The sequence below is a fragment of the Phalangium opilio genome, unplaced genomic scaffold (genome assembly GCF_054372755.1).
Source record: "Phalangium opilio isolate 3A_F unplaced genomic scaffold, DU_Popi_V2 ptg000041l_1, whole genome shotgun sequence".
In the NCBI taxonomy this organism is placed as follows: domain Eukaryota; kingdom Metazoa; phylum Arthropoda; class Arachnida; order Opiliones; family Phalangiidae; genus Phalangium; species Phalangium opilio.
Genome location: NW_028324165.1, coordinates 519,462 through 535,948, shown reverse-complemented (window position 1 = coordinate 535,948; position 16,487 = coordinate 519,462). Strand labels below are relative to the sequence as shown.

The 16,487-nt window shown below is 38.3% G+C and overlaps 1 protein-coding gene across 1 annotated transcript; it reads left to right on the top strand.

Moving 5' to 3' along the window:
* Window positions 1–8,155: 8,155 nt before the first annotated feature.
* On the top strand, window positions 8,156–14,564 carry LOC149679163 (uncharacterized). Its single transcript, XM_089834809.1, has 8 exons — window positions 8,156–8,353; window positions 8,438–8,577; window positions 8,654–8,886; window positions 9,548–9,668; window positions 9,798–9,930; window positions 10,175–10,243; window positions 13,240–13,374; window positions 13,463–14,564. The coding sequence occupies exons 3-8, from the start codon at window positions 8,874–8,876 to the stop codon at window positions 14,033–14,035; spliced, it is 1,044 nt and encodes a 347-aa protein (XP_089690935.1). The 5' UTR covers window positions 8,156–8,353; window positions 8,438–8,577; window positions 8,654–8,873; the 3' UTR covers window positions 14,036–14,564.
* Window positions 14,565–16,487: the final 1,923 nt, after the last annotated feature.

Here is a 16,487-nt window from a genome sequence, read left to right as displayed (position 1 = left end):
CGCCCAGTCCAACTCAAATTGCCTTCCCGTCGTTTTCACGTGCAAAGCACAGTGGATGCAATAATACAAATAGATTCCGAAGACTTAGGCTAAAAAATTATTACGTAGACCTGTGTACAAAAACAATCTATACACCTGTGCACAAACATATTCCATAGACCTGAGCTGGGTGACCACATTTCCTAAATTTTATAATTTTTCCTATTTTCGGATGTCTTCCTATTAGTTCCTATAATTTCGATAATTTTCCTATATTTTCCTATTTTTTGAAATTGTAGATATTTTGTGCGCTCTCACTTTTGGTTTTGTTATATATATCACCAAAGCTATGGAAGCCTCTAAAAATATTTGTCAGGGAAGTCTGTGATGTTTTAAAGTTATAGCATATGTTTCTAAGATTACGTTCCATAAGTATGACACTTCCTATATTTCGAAATGCTAGAGACTTAATGAGAGCTAGTTCGAGAACGACGCGAGAATTGACTACACGCGATTTTCTACTCCATCTTCCTATTTAGTCTGTACTAAGCCTTTGACAGGGCCTCATCAGGCGTCGCTTTACGAGAATCTATGACGTTTCATTTACATCACTTCGAGACAAGCTCTCAGTTTCCAGTGACAAATTTATGTAACATATCTTACGAACTTATGGTTATAATTAAACCAAAGCTCCTTTGTAATTCTTGTCTTATTACTTTCAAAGCATTTGCAACCTATATTTTGTAAAATTCAGTAAAATGTACCCATACTTGATGGAAGTCCTTACTACACTCAAGCGATGCCGCGGGTAACAGCTAGTCTCCTATAATTTCCTGTAAATCAATTGTAAATTTCCTATTTTCCTATAACTATTACAAGGTTATTTGTGGTCACCCTGAGTTCACAAACATATTTCGTAGATAACTTAGGCTTGTGAAAACACATGTCATATAATTGTGTACAAACAGATCCCGTAGACTTGTGCACAAACAGATCCCTTAGAATTGTGCACAAACAAATCCCTTAGAATTGTGCACAAACAAATCCCTTAGAATTGTGCACAAACAGATCCCTTAGAATTGAGCACAAACTGATGTCATAGACTTGCGCACAAACAGATGTCATAAACTTGTGCAAAAAGAGATGTTATATACCTGTACAGAAAAAGATTCCATGAACCTCTGCACAAAAACATTCCATACCCCTATGCTCGAAAATATGCTCAAGAATATCTCGTACACCAGTGCACAAAAATACTGCATATCCATTTGCACAAAAATATCCCGTATCCATTTGCAGAAAAATGTTCTTTAGACCTGTGCACAAACAAATGCAGTGGCCTTTGCAAAGACAGATTCCTTAGACCTCTGCACAAACCGATTCAGTAGGCTTGTGCACAAAAATATTCCGTAGACCTGTGCACAAAAATATTCCGTAGACCTGTGCACAAACAGATACCGTAGACATGTGCACAAACAGATTCCGGATACTTGGACACAAACGGAAGTCACAGGGTTGTGCACAAACAGATGCCACAGACTTGCACAAAAAATACATCATAGACTTGCGCAATAAGAGATGTCAAGGATATGTGCACATCAGATTCCACGGACTAGTGCACAAACAGAAGTCTTAGACTTGTTTCCATAAAGATTCCATACCCATTTGCACAAAACAATTTCATACCCATTTGCACGAAACGATTCCATACCCATTTGCACAAAACGATTCCATAGACCTGTGCACAAAAATATTCCATAGACCTGTGCCCAAAGAGACTCCATAAAACTGTGCCCAAAGAGATTCCATAAAACTGTGCACAAAAGATTCCCTAGACCTGTGCTCAAAAAAAATGCCGTAGGCCTGTGCACAAACAGATGCCGTAGACCTGTAAAGAAACAGATTCCGTAAACCTGTGCACAAACAGATGCCGTAGGCCTGTGTACAAACAGATTCCGGAGATCTGTGCACAGATTCCGTAGCCATGTGCACAAACAAATTGCGTAGACTTGTACACAAGTGGAAGTCACAGGCTTGTGCACAACAGATGTCATAGACATGTTCAAACCAGATTCCATAGTTTTGTGCACAAACAGAAGTCATAGACATGTGCACAAAAAACATTCTATAGACTTGTGCACATCAAGTTTCCATAGACCTGTGCACAAAAGATTTCATAGAGATGTGCACAAAATATTTCATGGAACTGTGCACAAAACATTATATATGCTTGTGCACATAAAGATTCCTTAGACCTGCGCGCTAAAGATTCCATAGACCTGTTTACATAAAGATTTCATACCCATAGCACAAAACTATTCCATAACCATTTGCACAGAAATATTCCCTAGACCTGCGCACAAAATATTTCATAAAACTGTGCTGTGCACAAAAAGATTCCATTGACCTATGCACAAAATATTCTATTGGCTTTTGTATAAACAAGTGACATAGACCTGTGTACAAAAATATTCCATGGACCTGTGCACAAAAACATGCCTTGGACCTGTTCAGAAACATTCCATACCCCTATATGCTCAAAAATATTCCACACCCATTTGCACAAACGTTTTCCGTAGACCCGTGCTCAAACAGATGCCGTAGACTAGCGCATAAACAGATTCCATAGATTTGCGCACAAATATATTACGTAGACTCGTGCACAAATAGATTCCACAGACTTGTACACAAACAGAAGTCACACGGTTTTGCACAATCCGATGTTATAGACTTGTGCGCAAACAGATGTCATATGCTTGTAAAAAACTGATTTCATAGACTTCCTCAAAAAGAGAAGTCATCGACATTTGCTCAAGAGATTCCGTAGACTTGTGCACGTAAAGATTTTTCACACTTGTGCACAAACATATTTTGTAGACCTGTACACACAGATACCATAGACTTGTGCAAAAATAGATGTCAAATATTTGTGCAAAAACACATACCTAAGACTTTTGCACAAACTGATGCCATAGACTTGTGCACAATCATATGTCCTAGACCGGTGTACAAAACATTCTATAGATTTGTGCACAAACATGAGTCATATACCTGTACACAAAAATATTCCACGGACTTCTGCACAAAAACATTCCATATACCTGTACACAGAAATAATCCATGGACCTCTGCACAAAAACATTCCATATCCCTATGCTCAAAAATGTTCCTTACCCATTTGCACAAAAATATCACCTTCACCTGTGCACAAAAATATCATGTACACCTGTGCACAAAAATATTCGGTATCCATTTTCACAAAAATATTCCGTACACCTGTGCACAAAAATATTCCAAATCCATTTTCACCATAATATTCCATACACCTATGCACAAAAATATTCCGTACACCTGTGAACAACAACAGTTCGTACACCTGTGCATAAAAATATTCCGTATAGTTGTGCATAAAAATATTCCTTACACCAATGCATAAAAATATTTCGTACACTTGTGCACAAATAGAATCACAGGCTTGTGCACAAAGAAATGTCGCAGACTCGCGCAAAAAGAGATGTCATAGACATGTGCACATCAGATTCCATAGAGTTATGCACAAACATTTTCAATGCCCCTATGCTCAAACAGATTTCAAACCCTTATGCTCAAAAAGATTCCATACCCATTTGCACAAAAATAATACGTAGACCCGTGCTCAAAAATATTCCGTAGACCCTTGCTCAGACAGAAGTCACTCGCGTGTGCACAAACAGATGTCATAGACTTGTGAATAAAAAGATGTTATAGACTTGTGCACAAAGAGATGTTATAGACTTGTTCACACACAGGTGTTATAGAATTGATCACAAACAGGTGTTATAGAATTGATCACAAACAGGTGTTATAGACTTGTTCACAAACAGATGATTTAGACTTGTGCACAAACAGATGGAATAGACTTGTGCACAAACAGATGTTTTAGTCTTGTGTACAAACAGATGTTTTAGACTTGTGCACAAACAAGGACATCCCATAGATTTATATATCACAGTCTTTGGCAATTATTCGTAAATATAAATTATAGGAAAATACCAAGACTGATGGCTCAATCTGGTAAGCCTTTTTTATAGTTTATAAAAATTGTTTCTTAAAGTGGAATATTTATATTCTTCAGAGTATTTGTTTAAAAAACTTGTGCACAAACAGATGTTTTAGGCTTGTGTACAAACAGATGTTTTAGGCTTGTGTACAAACAGATGTTTTAGGCTTGTGTACAAACAGATGTTTTAGACTTGAGCATAAACAAATGTTATTGACTTGCGCAAAAAGAGATGTCATAGAAATGAGCAAATCAGGTTCCATAGACCTGTGCACAAACAGAGGTCGTAGACCTGTGAACAAACAGAAGTCGTAGACCTGTGCACAAACAGAAGTCGTAGACCTGTGCAAATAAAGATTTTTCACTTGGACACAAAGATTCTTCAGACTTGTGTGTGCACATAATGATTCTTCAGACTTGTGTGTGCACATAATGATTCTTCAGACTTGTGTGCTTATAATGATTCTTCAGACTTGTGTGCACATAAAGATTCTTCAGACTTGTGTGCACATAAAGATTCTTTAGACTTGTGTGCACATAATGATTCTTCAGACTTGTGTGCACATAAAGATTCTTCAGACTTGTGTGCAAATAAAGATTCTTCAAACTTGTGCACATAAATATACCATAGACCCATGAACAAAAAATTCCATAGACCTGTGCACAGAAGATTCCATACTCCTATACTCAAAAGGATTCCATGCAGATTTGCACAAAAACATTCTGTAGACCTGTGTAAAACAATATTCCATAGGCCTGTGTAAAACAATATTCCATAGGCCTGTGTAAAACAATATTCCATAGGCCTGTGTAAAACATTATTCCAGAGGCCTGTGTAAAACAATATTCCAGAGGCCTGTGTAAAACAATATTCCATAGGCCTCTGCACGAAATGATTGCATAGGCCTCTGCACAAAGAGATTTTATACTCCTTTGCACAAAAATATTCTTTAGGTCTGCGCTTAAACAGATTCCGTAGACTTGTACACAAACATATGTTATAGTTTAGACTCGTGTAAAAATTTAATTACCTATAATTGGTAATCATCTTTAATTGCTTATTTTGTTTAATTATCTTTAATTGCTTATTTTGTTTAATTATCTTTAATTGCTTATTTTGTTTAATTATCTTTAATTGCTTATTTTGTTTAATTATCTTTAATTGCTTATTTTGTTTAATTATCTTTAATTGCTTATTTTGTTTAATTAAGTTTAATCTGTACTTCGCAACTAAATTAGTTGGACGCGCAATAGTTATAATGACAATTAAGCTAGCTAATTGCCCTACCAATTTGATTATCCGCAGTAAAACGACGTAAGTCCTAGAATGACTTTCTTTATTATTTAACCCAAGCAAAAAAGTCTTAAGTTCCACATTTTAAAGGTAAACCACGTAATTCGGAGCAGGTACTTAAAACTATTAAAAACAATACTTAAACTTTGTTTTTCTTAATGAAACAAAAATTGGCGCCCACTATAAAAATGGGGCTTTCATTTAAGACCGTTTTCAAATCTATCAAACGTATAGTTATTTTTGTAAGGGTAGTTACAAAATGGGTAAGTTTGGAAAATTTCCCATGTTATTTCTATGGAGATTCTCTAGTTTTTCGCCAAAATCTGTGATTAATTTTATGGAAATGAAAACTACCCTTAGCAACTTTATGCTTTATAAAATAAACTATTAGGTGGATCATCTTGAAATTTTTACCACATATTAAGGGCCCGGATTTTAGTTCAGTAGAAAAATTTCGAAACAATAAACTTAATACGAAAAAAGTTAAAACCAATCCAAAAACCTTCCTTATACATTAAAGCCGTCATCAGGCCTTATCTAAGGGAGCTACCGCTCCCTTAGAATAAGATCAGGAGATAGTTTTTTCTGCTCCCCGTAGTACCTTACGCCACCTGGAAGATTTTGGACTTTGATATTTCCTTAAAATAATAATTATAAACTTACTCTTTATTGAATGAATTTTTTGGGGGGTGAGGGGTGGCCTAGCTTCATCATATCTGGTATTTTTCATTCTATTAGAAATTACTCCTGTCAGGCTTGTAGTAGCAAGGACTGTGGTCCCCCATATCGTAACACCCAAATTTTTCGTAAAAATTGATGGATTTTGGGCCATGAGACAATTTTCCCACTTGCATTTATTTAACAAAACGCCGTTTCCCAGATAAATCTGCAAAATTAATTTACAAATAGCTGAGCGGCAGTACTAGATTTAAAAAAAAAAATTTACTTACATCCCAATAAAAGTATAAGCACTTTAGTCCATGCCTCAGTCTCTTCTTCAAGATATTTGTAATTGTGCAAAGTTTAAAATCATTCAAATGATTTGGTTTAAATGCCGTAATATTTTTGATGTTAACAATACGCTCTATGTTAGTTCCGGTGAACTTAACTAGCGCAAATAGGGGTTTCTTTGTCTTTGCTTCTACTTCTTTGTCTTGATGACCAAGGCTTAGAATAAGGTTTTGTTTGAACGTCGGCGTTAAATACGTTTTTCCCTTGATTTTACCCATAATAATATAGTAGAATATTGCCATTAAAGTCAAAGTAATTTTTTAATAATAGTTGAACAAAAACATGATTTACCGATTGTGCTTGGGTTTGTCTGTGGGTAACGAGCTGACTCCTAGCAGCCTATCCGTTAAAATTCAAAATCAAACGAAACGATGCGTTCGTTACAGCAAAGAGAGTATAGGGGAGGAGTGGAAAGGGGCAAAACTTGTCTCGCTTTTCTACCGCGCATCTTCAATGCGCAGTACCGAGGCATTTCCGTTTGAGACATTAAATGGTATCGTAGGTGGCGCTATTGAGCCGGAAACTCCCTCGTACCGCTAGCCTTGCCGCTAGTATAATTTAAGCGAGACATAACTATTTACGCTTGTGGAGCGGGGGAGCTTCCACTCCTCCCTTATATTCTCTGTGGTTACAGGAGCGGGGAGAGAGAGAGAGAGTAGAGAATGTGGCGCCACCCCTGGAGGCGTGTGTCGACTGTCGCGTGAGAGAATAAGCCTAGGGCATGGAGCCTTAACACACACGTGGAGCAATGATAACGAGAGACCGGGATTTGAACAGTCTATATCGATTTTTTAACTAGTAGTCCCGTTATTATGGCTCAATGGGGTAGATAGAAATTGGCAAATTAGATTGGCTAATGCCGTTTTCCATTTGATGGTAGCAATCTTCCACCATGGACACCATGGAGCAATATAAAATTCAAAATAAATCCATTTAATGCAATTTTAAATAGACTTCTGCTGTCAATCCAAGTGAAATACTTAATTTTGTGTATTTAAATTTGGGGTGTCAAAATTCTGAACTGCCTATAGTTATTTTAAGGGAGTACAAAGTTGTTAATATTGGTAGTAATGGACACCCATTTCTAAGGATAGTGAAAAAGACGCAGAATATTTTGGTCTTTACCGTAAATAAGAAGCACTACATATCCCCTTTCCCAAATTTAGTTCAATCTAAGGGAATAATGTAAATTTAAATCCAAAAGTATTAAATAATTACACTTTCACTAAAATTTGAATTGAAAGATTAAGTTGAAGCCTTTTTTAAGTTTCAGTAAAAGTTTTAATAAAGCACCATGCTAATAAAAGTTTCTTAAGAAATAATTATTTGCATATACCTATATCAAAGCACTAATCTTACCGAATTCTTACCAATAAAATCCCAATAGACATGTTAATTGTGAAGCTTATGGCTTTTCTATACGTTTTCCATTGCAGTCCCTTCCAATTAAAGACCAATATACAATGCAATTGGGGAGCCTATGGGTTCCCTATTGCAGTCTCTTCCAATTAAATCCTAATAGATATTGCAATAGGGAACCAATGGGTTTCCTATTGATTTTCTATTGCAGTCTCTTCCAATTAAATCCCAATACATATTGCAATAGGGAACCTATGGGTTTCCTATTAGTTTTCTATTGCAGTCTCTTCCAATTAAATCCCAATAGATGTTGCAATAGGGAACCTATGGGTTTCCTATAGGTTTTCTATTGCAGTCTCTTCCAATTAAATCCCAATAGATGTTGCAATAGGAAACCTATTGGTTTCTTATAGGTTTTCTATTGCAGTCCCTTCCAATTAAATCCCAATAGATGTTGCAATAGGAAACCTATGGGTTTCTTATAGTTTCCCTATGAGTACACGCATAGGGGTATTTTTCCTATAAATTCCCCATATGTCCTACATGTTTTTAATTGGTTCCCAATTGGTTTCCAATGAAATTTTCCATAAGGGGTACCTTAACAGGGAAAGTGTACAAATAGTGATGGAATTTGTTAAAGAATGTCGTGTTATGATCGAACGTTTAAGCTGGTAAGTGATGAATAAAATGTAACTTGGATCATGTCAACAAGGCATAACGGATCCAAACCGATTGAAACTATTATACCTTGAAAGGAAATAGATCTTTCTTGCTGTTTAAAAAATAAAAAATGCTAGCAGAATAAATAATTTATACGAAGCTAGTTGTAGTTGTATTCAGAAAATGTGCTTGAGAAAATCCCTAGTCTTGAACAAAAGTGTCACAATTTAAGGGGGTATGATTATAGTTTGTGGGTAATCAGTAATAACTGACGTAAAACGCCGAGTATCAAGTGGAAACTATTTTTACAGTATACAGGGTGTTTCTGGAAAGTCTGGCACAAATTAACAGGCATGTTCCTTGGGTCAAAATGAGTCCGAAAGTTCCTATGACGTTTTGGGGTAAAACGCTCCGTTGCGACGTTATGGGCTCTCAAAAGTAGGCCGAAAAACAAGGAGATCTTGCAGAATTATAGCACTAGTATTGTGGTTTTGACCCAATTGTTTGGAAATTTTGGCTTTGGAAATTACCATGGCGCATAAAGGTAAAAAATTGAACTAAACCAATTACTGTCTGACAGAGTCCTGCACGGACCGGGCTCAAGCCCGGTCCGGCCCGAGGCCCGGCCCGATCGGGCCGGGCCGAGCCGGGCTTTCCACTTTTGAAAATTTATCGGGCCGGGCCGGGTCGGGCTTTTAAAATTTTGGAAATTAACGGGCCGGGCCGGGTCGGGCTTTTAAAATTTTGGAAGTTAACGGGCCGGGCCGGGCCGGGCCGAACTTGATTCTCATTTAATCCAAAGTTCAAATGAAAGATTATTTAAATGAGTATAAGCTTCTAAGAACAAATGTAACGAACAATTATCAAAAGAAATAAATAATACACGACGCTAAGGCAAATATGAATTCAAATCATTGATTTTATGTAAAAAAAATATAAAAATTACAACTGAACTACGTGTAACGGGCCGGGCCGGGCCTGTTCAATTCATTCAATGTGTCGGGCCGGGCCGGGCCGGGCTTGGTTAATGCATGTAACGGGCCGGGCCGGACCGGGCCGAAAAACCAACTATGTACTCGGACTCGGGCCGGGTTTCGGGCTTATTCAAAATTCTAAAACCGGGCCGGGCTTGGGTCGGGCCTGAAAAACTCGGCCCGTGCAGGTCTCTGCTGTCTGACAAATTAGAAATCCATTATGTTTTGCAGAACCTATCCATAGAATAAAGCTCAGTAATGCAGTTTTTCAAAGATGGACAACAGAGAAGAATCGGTGGGGTATAGGATCACAAAATGATAAATTTGTCACATTCCTACTTGACAAACTGCAGTAAGTTTTTGAGGCCTGTTCTTACTTCTTACGCTATTGCGACCCCCCAACCTTCTTTTTCACAGTAATAATTATACTGTTAACTAATATATATATATATATATATTATATATGTTTATTGAAAACAAGTCAAGGGGAAGTGTGTAATAAATGGACCAAAAGTGTGTTTGAAACCACAGAGAAAAATATTCAAACTGACCCCATTACCAGATTTGAGACGATGACATCTCCACAGTTTCCTCCTCAAAGACATTATATGAAGGTTGTAATTCATATTTGTTTTAAGAGACCCATGCTGTAAATTTATATTAAATAGGGACTTGGCAATTCGGGCTTAACTCCGCCCCAAGCGCCATTATGGTATGTTTTTTTAACAGAATGAAAGCTACATAAGCCCCTCCTCCTGGTATGTTTTTTAGCACTAGTGGAAGGTAGCCTGACGTTGCATGACGTAGTACTGCCAAGTCCCTATTACAATAAAACTCTAAAACTGAAATTTATTTTAGGAAATGGAGTGTAACCACAACGACAACCACCAAAACAAAGATGATCAAATCAAGGAACGGAAAGCCAAGGTAATTTACATGGTATTCCACGAAGGTCGTTCTTTTTGGGCTGGGTGTCCCCTATGTCTTAAAAAAAAGTTTATTCTCACACAAATAAAATGGGAAAACAGTTCTGAAAAATGGCGCTAAGTGGCAGCACTTGTCACTAGGTACACTTGGAGACGTTCATAGCAGCACATGACCCACAAACATTTCTACTCCATTATACACTTTCCTTCATGTTAAAGCAAGTCTCGGCTGTGGTTAAGTTTAAACAAATGCCACTAGATGTTCCTATAATCGAGGGGTGGAATTGACTGACCCTCTAAGTCTAAGCTTATTAAAAGATAGTTTTAGCTCCGCCCTCACGGACGAGTTCTGATTGGCTCCTGCCTTTGGCAAGGTAAAATTTGTGTGTAGAAGATCAGCCATATTGTTAGGGTTTTTGCATAAATAGGTGATACTATGAACATTTTACATGTAAAAGCGCCATATATTAGTTTAAAATTAACCAAGAAAATATCGGAAAATATCATGTGGCGCCATCAAACGAAATTTGAATCGGTATTGGTTTAACAGATACAGACCAAGAGCCAGTGGCCTGGATCTTACCTCATAAAGTACAAAAGGTCTGACCATTGGAATGAGTTCAGTTTTGATGCTCATTAATAGATTTGGCCGTCTTACGCGTCACAGCTGGGGCATTTGAGGGGGGCGGGGTCATGTTTGACCCTAATGAGGTATGATTCCTTACCTCATGAGGTACATGAATAAAAAAGGTGGCAAATGATAGAACTGGAAATGGCGATTCCAAATATATGAAATCTGACGTCATCAAAGGGGGCCATCAATAAATCAGACAGGGGTTAAAATGGTCGAATGAGGTATGAATTCTTACCTCAGGAGGTACACGTATGAATCCGGTGTTGTTTGATAGATCTGGTCGTGCTAAATAACAGAATATAAAATCTGACTGGAAAATACGCGGCTTAGGTTTATTCTGACGGCCTGATTCTTGCGTCAGACTATGACAAATTCGAGCCTCATAAAGCTAGATTCCCACTCGACCGAAAAAAACCGACGCAAATCACGCAGCATACGGTGGAAGTTTTACCTTACGCTGTAGACTGTTCACACTAGGACTGAATTTTGAGTTTGGCGGTAGATATTTTTGGGTCACGTGACAGATTAGAGTGGTTTCCATAACATTTATTTCGCACTCTGAATTGGTATCTCTGTCCCATTGTCGCTTAGATCGTACAAGAAAGTATATTTTCTAACCTACTCAATAAAGACTTCCTTATTAACATCTTACCTCTATATTTTTCTTTCTTCGTGGCATGTTTCCGACCAAAAAAAAAATACATGGCGGCTATCAATCTATCTAGCGTATGCGTGCACTCTTGAAATTTATGACGTAGTCAGTGGGATAATTTCATTGGCTGAGACACCGGCGTAACGCCAAACACGACCAAAAAATAGAACACAACTTTCGCCCGGCCGAGCGGAAATTCCGTCGGGCTCGACGTAAAGATTTTTCGTTCGAACCCCTTACTGCCGGGTCTCCGTCTTGATTTCCGTCGACTGCGAGTCGAGCTTAAATGTAGCAGGTAAAATCAGCCCCACTGATGTTAAGTAAATTAAACTTAACTTGTTTGAGCGAGTTTTCGAGGTAATGTGGTGAAATATTTTTGACTGTGATAAATGAAATGAACTTAAATCGGCATCATTTAATAATAGAGCTATTTTAATTCGGGGGTAAGGAGAGTTCTTGAGGCGGGGTTTCGCCAGTCCCCGCCTAGGTGCCTTATTGTGCGCGAAATATTGATTAGAGTTCTACAGTGGCCCGCACGGAGGGAGGGTGAAAATCGGCTCCGTTTATTGGCAGGCCCAACTGTGACGTTTCCCCCTTCAACTGATATAGCTCTATGTAGGCACATTTTATTTCACACTCATTCAATGAAACCTTCTAACGTTAAATTATTATTTAATGCAAATAAAGATACAAAAATGATACATTTTAAACGTCATCTGGTTCATCATCCGAATCAGTCTGATAATGAATATATACGGTTTCATCGTCATAGTCACCCTCCCTCCGTGTGGGCCACTGTAAAACTCTATGCTAAATTTCGCGCACAATAAGGCACCTAGGCGGGGACTGACGAAACCCCGACTCAAAAACTGCCCTTACCCCCGAATTGAAATAGCTCTATTAATAAATGATGCCAATTTAAGTTCATCTCATTTATCACAGTAAAAAATATTTCACCACATTACCTCGATGGAAACAGAGGCAACTCGCTCAAACAAGTTAAGTTTAATGTACTTGACATCAGTGGGGCTGGTTTTACAATATATCACCTGCTACATTTAAGCTAATCTGTCACGTGACCCAAAAATATCTACCGCCAAACTCAAAATTCAGTCCTAGTGTGAACAGTCTACAGCGTAAGGTAAAATTTCCACCGTATGCTGCGTGATTTGCGTCGGTTTTTTTTCGGTCGAGTGGGAATCTAGCTTTATGAGGCTCGAATTTGTCATAGTCTGACGCAAGAATCTGGCCGTCAGAATAAACCTAAGCCGCGTAATTTCCAGTCAGATTTTATATTCTCTTATTTAGCACGACCAGATCTATCAAACAACACCGGATTCATGCATGTACCTCATGAGGTAAGAATTCATACCTCATTCGTCCATTTTAACCCCCGTCTGATTTATTGATGGCCCCCTTTGATGACGTCAGATTTCATATATTTGGAATCGCCATTTCCAGTTCTATCATTTGCCACCTTTTTTATTCATGTACCTCATGAGGTAAGAAATCATACCTCATTAGGGTCAAACATGACCGCGCCCCCCTTAAATGCCCCAGCTGTGACGCGTAAGACGGCCAAATCTATTAATGAGCATCGAAACTGAACTCATTCCAATGGTCAGACCTTTTGTACTTTATGAGGTAAGATCCAGGCCACTGGCTCTTGGTCTATATTGATATGTACAGGTTTTAATTTTTTTTTGCGTAGTGTGATGTTTTAATTCTGAACATGAGGAAAGAGAAAATGAAAATTACGCTAACGCTAAATCATCAACGAGAGGAAACAGAAAGACTAAGTGCGGAAAGTGAAAGGCTCAATACAGTCATTGAAGAATTGAAAAAGGTATGTTCATGTCAATGAAAAGCGGAATAATGGTTGAGGTTTAGGTTTAATCATTGTTAATTTACAAAATGACGTCACTAATCAAAAGGCCAGCAACGAATGCGTGAAAGATGAACCAGTTGAAAATGATTATCAAAATACTAACGATGAATGCCTCAAATCTGAACCAATTGAGTATGGTTCGGTAATGTATAGCCAAGAAATGCAAATTGGCGAAAAACGATTCAAATGTGATCAGTGTGACTTTGGATGCATGAGCGAGGGTTATTTCATTAGACACAAACGAATCCATAGTTGTGAAAAACCATTCAAATGTGATCATTGTGAGATTAGATGCAAGAACACGAGTGATTTGATCATACATCAAAACATTCACAGTGGTGAAAAACCCTTCGAATGTGATCAGTGTGAATATGCGAGTAAGTGGAAGAGCGCTTTGATCAGACATCAACGCATTCACCGTGGTAAAAAACCATTCAAATGTGATCAATGTGACTATGGATGCTCCAAAAAGACTACTTTGATCATACATCAAGGAATTCATAGAAGTGAAAAACCTTTAAAATGCGATCACTGCAAGTTTAGATGTAAGAACAAGAGAGGTTTGATCAAACATCAACGCGTTCACAGTGGTGAAAAACCCTTCAAATGTGATCAGTGAGAGTGATTATGGGTGCGCGGTCAATAGTAATTTGATCAGACATAAACGCATTCACAGTTGTTGTGAAAAGATATTCAAATGCGATCAATGTGACTATACTGGCAACTATAAGCATAATTTGATCAATCATCAATGCAATCACTTCGTGAAAAACACTTCAAATGTAAACAGTATAACTCTTCTAAGGTGCAGAAGATTACTTTGATCACATATCGATGTAGAAAACTTGCGAAATAGAATGGATTTATCAGTCAAATCTCACTTATGGGAACCTGAATTAGATTTAACATAACATAACAGAAAAGAATGTTTGCCCACTGAAAAAGCTGGAACAAGACCGTTGTTGCGTCAAAATGCACTAATCGGCCAAATTAGAATTGGTAGTATCTACTCTGGAAGATGAAGACACTTGCTGTGCTAAATATTTTTTTAGAAGTTAAAAACCGGTTTTTAAAGATAATTTTAATTTTATAAGTGCCAAACTATAAAGAGGCAAAAAAGGTTTAATAAATGTGCCTATGGAAATCCGCATCTTTGTTCTTTATAAGCGTGAGTTGAATCACAAGACATCCGCCGCTTTTACTTCAAATTTTGATGACACCTAACCCTAATCGCCTATAGAGTGCTGTCAGAAGCGCCGGTGTGACGTCACCCATGCGGTTTTCCCATAAAGAAAAAAACGGTAACTGTCATGGCCGCCCATTGCTAAAGGCAGACTCGTGACGTTTAACCTTGGATTTGACGTCACAACTGACAGCACTCTATATAGATCTCGCACTCTCTTAGAACGGCCGATCCCGATGTTAACACTGTTTACTAGGTATTTACAGAAGAAAATAGGGGAAGTGGGTAGCCGTAGCCTTGAGCCATACAAGTCGTCCAGTGATTCTCAGTTACAATGGTCGATTCCCCTACCACCCTTAAAATTTGAATCTGGCCAATCGGCGCGAAGCATAAAATAGTACCAGATTTCATTGCGAACGCCACCATGTAGCGAACTCTCGAACTAACTTGCGTAGTCTGCTTATATTTCTGCTGTGCTTCAGTTTGAGTTAGGGTTACGTCAGGCAACGGGTTAATGCGGATATTGGTTTAATTAAGGACGAAAATTCGGTTATTTAATAAAATGAATGTCGTTAAGAGTACGCAGTGTGATTTAACGTACAAGGAAACTACCGATAAGAAAACTCAGGCTGTGTTGAAAGGAAAAGTAAGATCTACCCAAACCAATCACAATGTTAAAAATCAAACTACAACAACTTGGATACAACTTTATTACTTTGAACTCTTCCCTATCACAGTTTAAAACTTCGGACAAGTTAATTTTTTCCCTGGAACTTAGAAATACCATTGTATTTAAAAAAAAAGACATATTTTAAAATAAGTTATGAATTTAGTACTTACCACTCGATTCCAGCCTCTGCCATTCTGCCTGAGTGCCTCACTGCCTCTAGCAGACGCCTCTAGTCAGTTGGAAGGCGTAGGACCGTACTGTCCACAGAAACACGTCACTCGTGTGTTAATGCGCGTAAAAATCCTATCTCTCTTCACCCCCACGGGGAGGGAAATGGCGCGAAAAATCCGTAAACGGGACGCCTCGCGAAGTTGCCCAAGCTACCCACTTCCCCTATTTTCTTCTGGTATTTAACACTGTTTATTGTTCATTTATCCCTTGCGTTATTTCACTAATTGTAGGGTAATGACAGTGCTACGTGAGCAAACACCCTTCTATATCATAGCTCAGTGTCACAGCCCCTACTTGGCGCGTACAGTATCCCATCTTACAAGAGTGCGCCAAGAAGGGGGATACACAGTCTACACCCCTCTCTACGCCCACTGGTTTGCAGTCTGGGAAATAAGGATATTTTTTAAACTAGTCCTTGGGACCAGTGACCCCCCCCCCTTGTCCCCGAAATAATTAACTGGTCTCCGGAGTGGTCCCAGCCTTTGTTCTCCTATAGATTTGCAATTAATAAACTGGTCCTGAGGACCAGTAACCCCCACTTCTTGAATTAAAAAGCTAGTCCAAGCAATTAATAAACTGGTTTTGGACCAGAGGAAGTGTGCTATTTCCCAGACTGCTGGTTTGTAGAGTAATTTCTTTCCAATATATGGAAACGTCATAACCCTCTATCTCTTACAAAGTTTCCCCCAACGTTGGGGATACAAAGTTCACTCCCCGTTTTTGGCCAGGCAGAGAAATAAGGACAAATATCCTCCTTAGAAATTAACTGCGCCAGATTAAAAATTAACTACTTGGGGTCTACTGGAGTACTGGCCTCGTGGCTACCTAATTAATTAAAAATGTTCCAAGATTAACAATTTCAAGTGGCTAATGTCCTGTATATTTAATAAAATTACTTGGGCTCTACTGGCCATATGACCAGTTGAAAAAAAACCTTATTTCTCAGCCTGTGCAGCGTGACTCTAGAGTCTAAAGAGATAAATCAGT

Excerpts from the sequence above, each read along its gene's own strand:
- LOC149679163 (XM_089834809.1), top strand. Across the intron at positions 9,669-9,797 it reads TTCCTACTTGACAAACTGCA|TCAAGGGGAAGTGTGTAATA; the intron begins GTAAGTTTTTGA and ends ATTGAAAACAAG. Across the intron at positions 9,931-10,174 it reads CTCAAAGACATTATATGAAG|GAAATGGAGTGTAACCACAA; the intron begins GTTGTAATTCAT and ends AATTTATTTTAG.